The sequence below is a fragment of the Camelus dromedarius genome, chromosome 28 (genome assembly GCF_036321535.1).
Source record: "Camelus dromedarius isolate mCamDro1 chromosome 28, mCamDro1.pat, whole genome shotgun sequence".
NCBI classification, from domain to species: Eukaryota; Metazoa; Chordata; class Mammalia; order Artiodactyla; family Camelidae; genus Camelus; species Camelus dromedarius.
Genome location: NC_087463.1, coordinates 17,426,488 through 17,440,243, shown reverse-complemented (window position 1 = coordinate 17,440,243; position 13,756 = coordinate 17,426,488). Strand labels below are relative to the sequence as shown.

Sequence of the window (13,756 nt, the reverse complement as noted above, 5' to 3'; positions counted from 1 at the left end):
TTCTACTTTGTCTACCATTAGTCTTATTAATACAGGACATTAAATTCCTCAGGCCAAAGTGTTAAAGCAAAAGGGAAGCCAATTGACTGAGGAGTAAATACAGAAGAAAAAAATGTTTTTATCTTAAAAAAAAAAAAAAAAGTCTGGTTGTGCCAGAATGTGAAGAAAGATTGTATAAGACATACTTGTGGGTATACAGTAAGTTGTAGAAGGCCTCAGAGATAATGGTCTACTACACTTATTTAAGTAGTAAAAACTTATATTCTCAGTCTTTTCTCAAGTCAAATATTAATCGTTACTTTGGGACCATTATGAAAAGAAAATTTCTTTTTTCCATGTGATGCATAAATCTTCCTTTTGAATGTACATAAAAAGGTTAGATCATGTTTTAGAGAGTTACTATCTCAACATGACAACCACCAAGACCTATTGCCTATTAGCTTATTCCTTAATCCAACAACCAAGACTTATTTTCCTCACTTCAAAGCAACTACAGCCTCAAAAGAGTTAGTCAAATCACCTGTAAATCTTATGTTACTGTGATGAGGAACTATCCCTACTGCTAACTAAAATACCAAACCTTTCTGTTAACTAATTGCGAAATATTATTATTTTCTTCTCACGCTACCAACACTATTACCCACTGAAAAATAATCTCGTGATTGTGTTTCTGTAGCTCAATAAATGTTAATGCACTCAACTGACCAAATTTTGAACACTGCAGTCCAAATCCTGACTACTTTTTGTCGATAACTCTTATCTTAAAAATAACAAGTTGGATATACAATAACTAGTCTATGGGAGAATCCAATTTTGTACTAGAAACCAAACTGACTTAAGAAGCCAAACTTGTCCTTTCTAGAGCATGTCAAATTGCTAAAAATAAAAGAACTAAAGCATAACAGTGACAACTGTTAGGCTTTTGGAGTAAAAATTACTGGATACTTTGATGCCAATCAAAGAAATCCGTGTCTTAAAGGCTGAGTCCCACAGTAAAAGTGATCCTAAAGAAACCAGAGAAAATACTTAAGCAGATAATCTTGCAGATCATTTAGTATAAGCCATGTTTTAATACAAAACAATGGAATGGCATTCTAAGAGGAAGAAATGCTTATCTTTCATAAGAATGTGTCAAGAAACACAAAAAAAAAGTCCTTAAAAATAAATTAAATAAAAGTTCTACATATAAGAAAAACAGTATTTTGAAATTAATAGTTAAGAATTTTAAAAAATAACTTGAAATTGTTTACGAGTTACTTTTCACATGTCTATAGCAATCTCTATGTAGCATAAGAAACCATTCAGTATTAGTGACACTGATCAATCCACAGTAACAAACTTGTTTCATTTTCAACTTTCAACATGTGAAAGATAAAGTGTAGAAAGGCTTTAACAGACAACAAATCCTCAGAGAAGCTTCTGGCTTTGCTCTTACATTGTAATTCAGGAAAAAAGGTAGAAAAATGCAACTTACACTCATCTCGGAACCTTGGTTCTGCATTAGGCCCAACTCTACCAAATGTTTTTATGATCTCTGTATGCAAAGAATACTGGTCTTGATACTGAGGATCTTCCAGGAAAGAAGCCAGCTGCATTTTCACTCTTTCCAGCAACTTAAAATTGAATATTATACAGTCAAATTGAGTGGCGTTATTAAAGAGAAAGATACACATAAAACATGGCTTCCAGCACTGGATTCAAATGACTTATATCAACATAATAATAGAAATTTTGAGTTAAATAAGTACTTGTTTAGTCTTCTGGCACAGAAAAGGTTTTACATTTTTGTTTATGCTTGTTAATTCATTTTTTGTTTTTTAAAAACACAAATATTCCCTGACAGACTGTAAAAAAACAAAAAAAGACCCCACAATATTTAGGAAAAAAGATAGATTTATGATGATGTTGTATCTAAATTATAATTCTTAAAAAATCATAGCATAAGTTACCCACTTATTCACCTTCTGAAAGCAATGAGTCATTAATGACTTACATCTTACTCATATTTCCCTAAAAGACATTTTTATTTTAGGATTTAAGAACATGTTGAAATTCTGCCAAGACTGCAAGCTTTGCAAAAAGATGTGTTCTTTTTTTTCGCTCCACCAGTGAAACATGTAAGTGAAAAAACAGAAAACACTTTTTCCCACGACTAACAAAGTTGTTTAATTTTTGTTATAAGAAATCTTTATGATAAAAAATTTTACAAAACAATTTATACATACACATATAGATACACACACACACACACACACATATATAGGGTAAAATGTCTATGAGATGGAAAACCTTGTCTTCCATTTAAGTGGCTAAGTAATATGTCCACAAATAACTTATTTTCTCATGTACAGGGTTTTTCATTGTATAAGGGCATATCCAATGTGATAATAAAGGATAAAATTCTGATACCAATTTTGAGAAGTGCTCTAGAGTTAATTTGCAGATAGAACCTAACAAACTTAAAATTAAATCGCAAGTTTCTGAATCGAGATATACTTTTAGGGAAGAAGACTTTGGTAATCTCCTGAAGCAGGCATGATATAGGGTTATCACAGAGATGCGTGCTACAAAAAGATAAGGCCAGTCTACATGGCTTACAGCTTGATATCAATGTCAGGCAAAGTAATGACAGTGACAAGAATATAGGTACCTTCTAGCCTCCATTTGTGAAACTAACAAAACCTGTCTTCATATTTATGCAAACTGGCAATCAGGAATTTATGTAGACTATCCAGAAGTCTACTGGATAAGAGAAGCCTTTGGAACTAGATCTGGTTTGAAGGATTATTCAAAACTGTAATATCCAGATAGGCTTAAAACAGAACATCTGAGAGTTGGCTTATACTTAATTTTCTAATTGAGAAGAAAGACTAGAGATTTCCTTAGGATGTAAAAATATACTTTTGGTAGGCTATCATATTTTCAAATACTAAGATCCTCTTCCAGCTTGTAACTAAGAAATAAAATGAAGGGTATGATGCTCCCTGCCCCCAACCCCTAGATACCCATATGGTAATGTGGTATCATCACCTTAACAGTACACAGATTAAATAAATTCTAGTCATTTCTTACCTCTCTTTGAATAACTGTTTCCATAATAGTGCCAAAGGCTGGAATTGTGGCAATCCTGACAGAGCTGTTAGAATTAAAAAAGAAGGAAACTGAAACTTTCTTAGAGATAAAAAACCGATTATTATAAAAAAATATGTATCAAAGTAAGTACAAGGTAAATATACTGTATTAGTCTCTAGCAATGACAAATTAAATTAAAAAAAAGCAGACCAAGAAGAATGCTCAAAAAGACAGACAGGATAACTTAAGGTCGCAGTCTGTGAAACTCACAATTCAGGATCACTGGACAAGGTAACAAGGGCCGGAGCAACCCGCTTGTCAACTAACGCTTCACTCATGCCTCGAAGAGTCAGCTGTAAACCAGTCAACATGCAATAAAAAATGGTTTGGTAAACTGGAATGAGAACTGGGTTAGCTGTGACTGAGGATGGGCAGGCAGACTCATTGGCCTTTCTTGGTTTAGTCACCCACACGAGACATTAAAATGTTAAGCCTTTGGTTCATGCCACTATACTTACTGGTAACAACATGTTAGTGAGATTAGCAGAGCATCCCTTCTTGGCTTGGAAGAAATAGTCCATCAGCACGTTTTAAGTTTCGGAAATGTTTATTGAGGACTAATACTACTAATATATTCTTCAATATATGGCCTTCACATTAGGCTTACTGTGAAGGTTGACTTAAAAAAGGATACATGAATAGTTGTATAATAAAGTTTAAAATCAAGTAAGCATAATCCAATATTATTCTTTTAAAGAGATAAATCTGTTCTTCAATGAATTTAAAAGCTGATGGTTATTTCCTGACAGGCGCAGTCCGAAAGGGACGCTGAACGTGAAAGGTAGGGGTGACACTTACATTTCAGGGTCACTGGAGAGAGTTATGAGAGCAGGAACAACCCTCTGAGCTACCAGAGTTTCATTCACCCCCTTCACCAACAGCTGATTGGTCAGCACAGGGGGTATTCACAGGTGATGCATGGAAAGAGCAAACACAATGCCACGGGAAGAAGAAAGGAACAACCAAGAGAAAGAGAGAAAACACAAAAGCAAAACCAAAATTAGAAGCTAAGCAAATATTGCTACTAGAGTGCTTTAAAAAGGCAGAGAATGCTCAGGAGAAAAATAAAGCTTAAACAGCCTAGCAGTCCCCAAAAACAGTTTGTCACCAATTCAATGGCAGTTTGTACTTTTGGTCAAATAGTCTATGCAGTTTCCATGTCCAACTAAAATGCATTTTAAAATAAAGTTTTACTTTTGTTCTTGTTTTTAGAGAAGCTGAAAAAAGACACACTGGGTTCTATGGTTAAATTCTTTAAATGAATCTGGTATAATTTTGTTATGACCAACAAAGTGCAAACTGTACTGTTTTTAAACCAAACTCAAATGGCTGGCAGCCACCACTAAACTGCTTCTGATTGTTCTATAGCAAGTAAATTTAAAGATCACATATGAAAATTCCCCACCTTTTACATCACATAGCTTTCTTTCTTAAGGTACAGCCTAGTGAAAGTACTTATTTCATGTGGGAATCAGACCTGGGTTCAGACTCTAGCTCTCCACTTATTGTCATGTGGCCTTAGATAATCTCTTGAAACTCAGTTTTCTCATCTGAAAATGGTGACAATGTCATCTACCTTAAAGGATCATTGTGCTACTAATTGCATATAATATACTTAAATATTGTGTCTGACAAAGACTAGGCATTCAAGAAATGTGAGTTTAATTATTATGACTACTAAAAGGATATAAAATTTGTGATGTATTTGGAAAATGAAATTAGGAATTAAAAATGTTTTTGGCTGGTCCAAGTAGTTAACTACAAATAGTTCTTTGTTTTGCATTTCTCTAAAAGCTCAAGTAAAAAAAAATGAACACAATTAGACCTACTTCTATAATCTAATCATAAAATGATTCACTTAACAACGAACTCAAAATCACAGAACAAGAGAACAATATTGAGCTGTATTCGTTTTATTTTTATAAAAATCACTGAACTTTATGAGTTCAACAGAGAAGGATAACATCCTAATCCTACATTCTCAATTCCGAATGTAAACACAAATTAACCCTAAATGCTAATCACTTTGTAACAGAATTAGTCCTTATGGAAGACGGAAGATGCCATGAAATTTTTAGTAACAAAAACCCAACACTGTGTGCACGTTAGCCATTCCTCCTACATAAGAGAGCAGAGCTCCTTTTTACGTGAAGATTTTAATTTTACAATAATGTTACTATTTGACAACTGATTCACCTTAGATATACTTCAGTATTCTGAGATATTTTTATTTCAACAGAACCATAGATAATTTGGAAAGGAATAAAATGACAAAGGAGCTTTTGTAACTACCTTAAACATTACAGATGTCAGGTAGAAAGAAAGAAACGGGAAAGAACTCAAACACTATTAAGTAAAACTTTCTTCTTCTCTGTATTATTTTATAAATAAGGTAGCTTAGATTTGAATCAGTAAAGTATATCTTGAACTGTCTATCTTGTGCCAGCCAAAAAGCATTAAAAAAAAAAAAAGGATAATCTAATGAACAGGTTAATTTTTCACTGCCCTGGAGTTTTTAAGTTTAATTTCTTAACTAAGCTAGAAACTCAGAAAGCAAAATTTAAGAGCTATCAATTATTACACACTTTATACACACTGTCATTTGATTTTTTAAACCCAATGAAGTAAGTACAATTATTATCAATGTTTTAACAGATGAAGAAACTGAGCCTTCGAGAAGTTAAACAACTTGTCCAGGGCTTCAGAGACAAAAAGAGGTAGAGCTAGAAAACTGACTCAGTCACATCTGTCTTAAAAAGGCCATGCCTTCTTTTAACTGTTGCCTTATTGTTATCTGCTTATTTCCTTATGATTGATGTAAGAAATCATTATATGAAGTTCTTTCCTGTATCTTTTGGGAAATCCATTATGTCACACTAGAAGTCACACAACAGTCTCTTTTATAAATCAATTTCAATAATAATTTGCTATATCAAGAAATAATACATTATCTCTTACTTAACAATGAGAATAATATGATTGATTGGGTTTCCCCGTTTTGTCTGAAAACTCAGAGCTCAATTTAGTGTTCAATTTCACTAAGTAGCTTATCTTATGTTCCTGGTGTATTCATTTCCTACTTTCTTCTCAACAGCTTCTGGTCTCACATTGTAAAAATTTTAAATTTTAAGTGTCCTGTTTTATATGTTTTTACTTTGAATTAACCTATTTTGGGGGCAAAGCAGGCATAATTGTAAATTGTAAAGCATTAGTATCAAAAATCTTATGAAACAGTTATTCTTTTAACATAATTTTGTTCAGAAATAAGGCTCCCTGACAAGGTAACTTTAATTTTTCCTACTGATGACTTTTACTTGCATGCTCAGTAAAAATCTTTTTTACCATAAATGAATTCGAAAAAAATGTTGAAATAAGTCTCCCAAATTAGACTCAGAAATTAATAATCAATCTGACAGAACACTGAAAGCTGCTTAAGCACAGGTATAGTTTCCAGTCAGCACTGAGAGAAGACATAGAAACCAAAACCAGGTAAAAGCCACATGTAAGAAATAAAGCAGAAAAAATACAAAAACAAATAAAAAGGGAGGATGCTTCATTTTACTCATTTAAATTATTTTCACTTATATGGTATGCTTCACCAGTATATAAATACATTTTAGAAACAAATAGTTTAAGAAAGAGAAATAGGTTTTGTGGTCTTAGAATAAAGTCTTATGAAGAGTAGATTATAGAAGTAGGATGGCGTTTTTCTTTTTAGGGGAAGAGGAGGCTAAGGAAAGACTTTTTAATGGCAATAACTCTTTTTAGCATACTGAATAATTAAAAATTATTTATACTCAGAAGGAACTTACACTACACATCTAAGTGAATTTTTATTTTGGCATTTATCTTGACAAACAACATGTGATTAGCTTTTTGATCAAATATGTATAATAACTGGGAATAACATGGACAGAGAATTTTCAATCTTCCGATAGCAATGGAATTTTCTTTAGATTCCACAAATATATTTTATAGATTTAAAAGTTTCAGAGGGTATATATTTTAAATAGATCAGTGGTCTATTCTTTAGATTGCAATTTATCTTAAATTATGTAAAAATTCTGAAATTCGGGAAGAAATGTCCAATTCTTCTTATGGAAAGAAAGGCTTTAACATATTTTAAGAATTACATGCATATTAGGGACAATTTTAGTTTGGATAAATATATGTTTCCTAAACTATTATATTATTTTGTGAGGTAACAGCATAGATTAAAAAAAAGAACTCAATAGTGATAATGATAGTTAACATTTGTTAAGCGTTTATTACTATGTGTCAGACACTATTTTAAAGGCTTTACAAGTATTAATTCATTTAATATTAACAAGAATTCTTTGAGATGGATACTTATTATTCTCATCTTCACTTTATACATGAGGAAACTAAGGCACAGAGAAGTCTGACCTTGGCATTAAGTGGCAGAGACAGACACTGAACCCAGGCAGTATGGCTTTATGCAAAGATTCAATAGCAGTAAGAAACACTCTAAACCAATTTTGGTGCTCAAATACAAGTTCCAGAAATATATATATTTATATACCCACATACACTAGGTTATAACACAATTTCCTCTATGATGGATAAAAAGGTAAGTATTCTAGTTTTAATATTACACTTGGGTCTTTTCTAAGTCTATGGGCAGTTAATGTATAGAGATGTTGTTACTTCTGATATGATATGTGAGGGAATAATGAAGTAGGAGTAATCAATAAAATAAGTATTTCCATAATTGCAATAACTGATTTTTAAAATGTTACTCATGGAATCCAACTATATTTTACAACTTTAATGATACCCTGTATTGTTTCAATTTATTTTGGCAGCCTTTTACCTCAGTAAACAGAATAGTCAGGAAGATTTATATAGTATGGAAATTAATGTAAGATTTAAAAGAAATTCTGAGAAATGGAAATAATATTCAAGGAACCAATAAGGCATTCTGAAATATATCAAAGCTAAATTCCTGCCCCATCACACAGTACACAACTAGATACTGTCCAACGTCATAAAATATAATCAACATAACATAGTATGAAAAGCCTTTTTTGAGAAATATTCCCACTACCTCTTCCAAAGAAAACCATTATGATCTGAACCAAGAGAAGCATTTGTACACATACCTCAAACATTCTAGCAGCAGTACACCTCACAAGTGCTGAAGTATGGACAACACCATACCATAAAACAGTTAACAATAACTCATGGTAGGCTGGATTTGCACTGGAAGAAAAAAAATCAATGCTAAAAGTGAAAGCCATAAGAACCACGAGAATCTTACTAGTGTACTGAAAAATACTACATTTATGAGGAATATTAACAATGAAAATATTGGCAAAACATACAGAATTACTTTTTACAATTTAATGTTACATCTAAGATTCTTTAAAAAAGGAAATCACCTTATAAAACTATAAACTTTTAGCATATTCAGGAACTATACTTTTAGGTTCATCATTTGCAATGATGATAGAAATTTCAACTCTTTAGTAGCATAGATGTTAAAATTATAAAAATAAAATAAAATTTATTACTTATGAGAAAAGAACACTGGACTAAGAGTCAGATGGGTAAGTTATAACATCTGTGGGTCTTAATTTCTGCATCTATAAAAACTGGGGAAACAATGCATGTCCTATTTATGCCATATAGTTGTTGTAGGATCAGTTAAGACAACTCAAATCACCTGTATGGAAGGGTTTAAGTTGACTGTGAAGACTGTCCAAATGTAGGATAGTATTATTAATAATACGTAAAGTCTGTTTTCAGAAAGGATGAGACAAAACTACATAAGCAGCTAGATGATATGATTATGAAGGACTAAACAAATCAAATGGAACAGAAAAAGGAGCCCTGTGAGCTGGCTTTCACTTGCGGCTCCTTTTTCAGTTTTGGGATACTAAATTTTCTTCAAATCTGTACTTGATTTTATTTCTCCAGTTGCTTCAAAGAAGACATATATCTGTATTCTTTACCCCATTCTTTTATTACAATTGGTTACAAAATATTAAAAATAAGAAAATAAGAAATACGAAAAACCAAAAATAAAAAAAATCTTGTCTCAAAACCAAGAGATTTGGTGTGTATGCCAGTCTTTTTAGACTGAAAATATGTACTCTATAAATCCAATTTTAAAACTTTATATAACTTTTAAAAAACTATAAGCTATAATTTTTACCCCAGTTCCACAAAAGAAGCTTTCAGGCTATCAAGAGGAGCATGAGATAATGAAAGCAAGGTCATTACATCTTCTAAGAATCCAACTAACAGTTTTCGGTCTTCTTCCTACAAGAGGAAAAAGACTGATAATGAATTTCCAAGCAATCAAGTAGTGCTAAAACGATAATTTCCTATCTATAATTAGAAAATTTTACCAAATTAAGTGGGAAAATATCCTACTTTGGAAGCATTTTTATTAAAGATATTTATTAAGCATATTTATGATCACAATGGTACAAGGACAAAGACAATCTTGATTCATAGATTTAGACCTGTGCTGTCTAATATGGTAGCCACTCACCACATGTAATTATTTATATTTAAATTTAAGCTAAAAATTAAGTAAAATAAAAGATCCAGTTCCTTAGTTGCACTGGTCACAATTCAAATTGTTTAACTGACATGTGTGACTAGTAGCTACCTTATTGGATAGCTAAGATACCGATACGAGTATTTCCATCACTACAGAAAGTTTGATTAGATAGTTCTGGTTTAAAACATAGTAAGGTATATTCTTTTATTAAAATCTATTTTATCAATTTTAGCTTTCATTAATTTTGGCTCTAAATAGTTAAACACAAACTAGTAAAACATTTATTCTCCTAATAGTAGAAAATTGATATCTGAGAAATTATTAGTGGTGAGAAGCTGCACATTTGCTAAAATATAGACCATTATGCTCTTAAAGGAAATAGCTGCACCCTTGATTAAAAAATAATCTTTATTTTTCAATCTTTCTTTAACAAACCATTATTTTGACAATCAGAAAATATTTCTTTTTCTTACACAGCACTCTATTTACTAAAGAATATGTTAGAAAAAGCAAGCCTGCTAAATTTGGAAAGTTAAAAAAATAACAATGTTAAATTAACCTGAATTTGTATAGGAAAGGAATCTGACATTCTACCAGGAAATAAATACATAATAAATTAGAGTCAGGTTTTTTGTCTTTAGGGCTATATTAGGTCAACAATAAACGGCTTCTGTACATATCAACAGATCCATTAGGAAGACTGGATTACCACCTACCATTTTTTTCTACATGGTCAGATTAATTTAGAATTCGGTGGAGATAATGGATTGACAAAAGTAATGATCAGCCTGAATAAAGGATGGATACAGCAATTTTATACAATGCTAGTCTACTTAGACACTGACAAACCAGCAACAGAGCTATGTTGGAATAGACATTTCAGCCATTTTTAGTTGTGTATTAAACACAGCATATATATAAATTTGGAAAACTGTAAATGAAAAAACTGAAGTGTGAAATAAGAGCTATGAAATGTACTTCTAAATGAGCATGGATTCTTTGATTTGAAAATTTACTAAAATACTTTTTCTCAATTTAAAAATTTCAAGACAATAATACTGCTTGTATATTTGATTTAAAATAGTTTTTATTTACCAAACAGGGCAGTGATTTACCCTAACAGAAAATTTGGTTTAGCAAGAAAAATATTAACAGCTAGTGTGTGCTTCCTCAAGCAAGTAATGCTGGCAATTTGTGACAGCTACCTCAATTCACATTTTGTGACTAGCAGAAAACTTCTTATCTCTTTATATATTTGAATTTCATATAGTGACTCAAAAAATATACCTTTATTCACTTATTTAACAAATCACTGAGGTACTACTATGAGGCAAACTTTGTATTTTGTACTTTATTATGCTTTAAAATACTATTTATGGTCAAAATCAATATCCTAACCAACTGCCAGATGTTAAAATGGAAAGAGAAAAATATCAACATCACACTGTTATCATATTGGAACAGCTTCCAAAATTAAAGAGGAAAATAGCATTCATACTATTGTGCCTGGCAATGTGCTAGGACTTAATCTCCATGAATTTAAGAACAATAGAGACAATCTATTAAGGTCACATGATTTAAAATGTTCTAAACACAGGGATTCTGTGTGTATCTATATTATGAGGTAGTCTTAGAAACTAGTGTAGAAAAGAAAAGTTTAAAAGAATATTGTACTGTAACAGAATTGCAGCTTCTATTGCAAAGTATCATCTGATGCTGTAGAACTAGATTTTAATATTGTAAGATGGTTCAAATCTGTTTTGGAAGAAGAATGCAATAAACTGCTGTATTTTGAATTCAAAAGGCAAAAGAAGTTAGGTATTAATGGGGGAAAGTCAGGGAAAAAGGTCCTCCTGTTTGAGTTACACATTCTAATTTTTATAAATTGCTTTATCTTGAGCCCATATTTTCACCTCACTGGTGGGACTGCCTCACACTTAAAAGTGACTGATATGCTTAATACACATCACATGTTATTTACTTAAAACAATATTAAGTAGAGTGAGGTGGTCTGTGTGACCACCAGTGAACCACAGCTGGTTCAGGCTCTCATTTAGTCCCCTCTTTTTGACTCTGGGCTGGGTCCGTGACTTCCTTTAACCAACAGAATGCAGTGGTAGTGATGTGCTAATTCGAGGCTCAGGCCTTCGCCTAGCAGATTCTGCTTTTGCAATTCTGGGAGCCTTGAGCCACCATGTAATGAGTCTGGCTCTGCCGGTCCGGAGGCCCCGGTGGACGGAGAGAGGCCCTAAGACTACATGGATACTGAAGCTCAGCCATCCTAGCTGAGACTCCTACCAACCAACCAAGTGAACGCAGCAACACAAGTGATTACCAGCAAGACCAGCAGAAGAAACACCTAGCTGATCAAAGCCAGTGAGCAAATAAAAAGGCTACAATAAGCCATTATGTTTTGGGGTAATTTATTACATAATAACAATTAAGAATAATAAAGTATTAATAAAAAGTACTTTGCTAAAAATGATGAACAGTATTCTATAGCATTTTGTAGTTTGCTTCATCTAACACATGTGCTTCGTTATTAATAAAAAAATTATAATGAAACACGAAGAAACTGTTAAATAAGTGCAATCTAACACTTTGAACAAAATTCAAGCACAGAATCACTAAAATTCGTTCGAGATTTTAATGAGATTTATTATTGAAATATGCTCTCCCCTATAAATTATTTGTTAAATAAAATGAATAAATAAATAGTTTTCCTTTACAGGTAACATTTTCACTCACACACACATTAAAAGACATAGTATCAGGTATCTTTCTCAATAGAAAGTGCTTTTACATTTTCCAGTAAAAGAATTTCTCCCTTACCTGAATATAACATGTAAGGACTCCTGTTGCGTAAATGGGGACTGTGGCTTTAGTGAGGACCCCATTTCCTGCTGAGGAATCTAAAATCATTAAAATAATTTTAAAAATCTGAGTATGCCACAAATGTAAAGCAAAAAGTCACAATGCAAATTATATTTAAAATTCCAACCGGTTACAAGTCTTACAAATAAATATTATCATTACTTTGGAAAATATTTTAATTAAAATATATATCCACTGGTGGTAGTAAAAACAAAACTTAATACTTTCACAAGGGCCATTAGCATAAACATTTTTGATAGATGGGAAAAATTTTAATAACCCAAATGAGATGCTTTGCTCTTACTTGCATAATCAGAAATCAGAGTTTTCTCTCAGACTTTCCCAAGTGCCCACTGAAGTAGGTCTTCATACATTCATTCTTTCAGTTGGCAGTATTCAGTAAAACGTAAAGGCACACAGCTGACAGGAGGCACTAGACAGACATTATGTAACCTGCTTCCAGACATGGATACCACCTAATTTCCAGTACTCTTCCTGCATCCTGTATGAGGATTTTCAGCTGGACAGAACCCTGATTATTTTCACGCAGTAGGGAGCCTAAGTAAAGCAGGGGGAGGAAAAGCATCCGATCACAGGTGAGTGCCTGTAACATTAGTGCCTGACTAATGTAATGTAAGAGATTTTCTCATGCAGCATGTGTGGATAATGTTCAAAAAGTTCCAGAGATGATAATAAGAGTAGTTATTTATAGCACCTCATTTATTGATTTTTAGGCAATGTTTTAAGTGCTTTACATTTGCTTTTATGTACTCAATTTCCCCTTATTTTTTATATGGTTTTAAGTTCTTTTCAGAAAGTAATAAATAAATGAGTTGCAAAGATGTATTTAACAAAATGCCCTGAAGGAATTTTTAGCAAAAATTCCATTTTCACATCAATTAGTAGTATTTGAGGTTTGTTTAGTCTCTTGGTAAGAGGAACTTTTTCTTTTGGGAGTACTGATGTTGGCTGAGTGTGACTGTAGGAGTTGAGAGGTAAATCTGAGGCTAGAAACAAGCTTAAGTTAAATTCATAGATGTAGACTGCATATACATTGGTTAATAATCACTTCCTATATGAACAGCTAAATATTCATAGCTAATAATCCTAAAAGCTATCAGTTTCCAAAATACGTAAATATTATTTACTAATTTATCATCAGAATTAATAACTAACTAAAAAGATAATACCAACTATTAGGTATTCCAAACATAAACC

At 32.2% G+C, this 13,756-nt stretch overlaps 1 protein-coding gene across 5 annotated transcripts in view; it reads right to left on the bottom strand.

The window, feature by feature from the left end:
• Window positions 1-13,756, bottom strand: part of RELCH (RAB11 binding and LisH domain, coiled-coil and HEAT repeat containing) — a 99,962-nt gene that overhangs the window by 18,418 nt on the left and 67,788 nt on the right. For 2 of the 5 annotated variants that reach the window (XM_064480388.1, XM_064480390.1), the window contains exons 20-25: window positions 12,497-12,576; window positions 9,311-9,417; window positions 8,256-8,355; window positions 3,931-4,013; window positions 3,073-3,136; window positions 1,475-1,613 (exon numbers count right to left, since the gene is read on the bottom strand). In XM_064480388.1, coding sequence (XP_064336458.1) covers window positions 1,475-1,613; window positions 3,073-3,136; window positions 3,931-4,013; window positions 8,256-8,355; window positions 9,311-9,417; window positions 12,497-12,576 — 573 coding nt within the window. Of the gene's footprint in view, window positions 1-1,474; window positions 1,614-3,072; window positions 3,137-3,342; window positions 3,426-3,930; window positions 4,014-8,255; window positions 8,356-9,310; window positions 9,418-12,496; window positions 12,577-13,756 lie in introns of those variants that run through there. The other 3 variants (XM_064480389.1, XM_064480391.1, XM_064480392.1) reach the window with 3 other exon arrangements.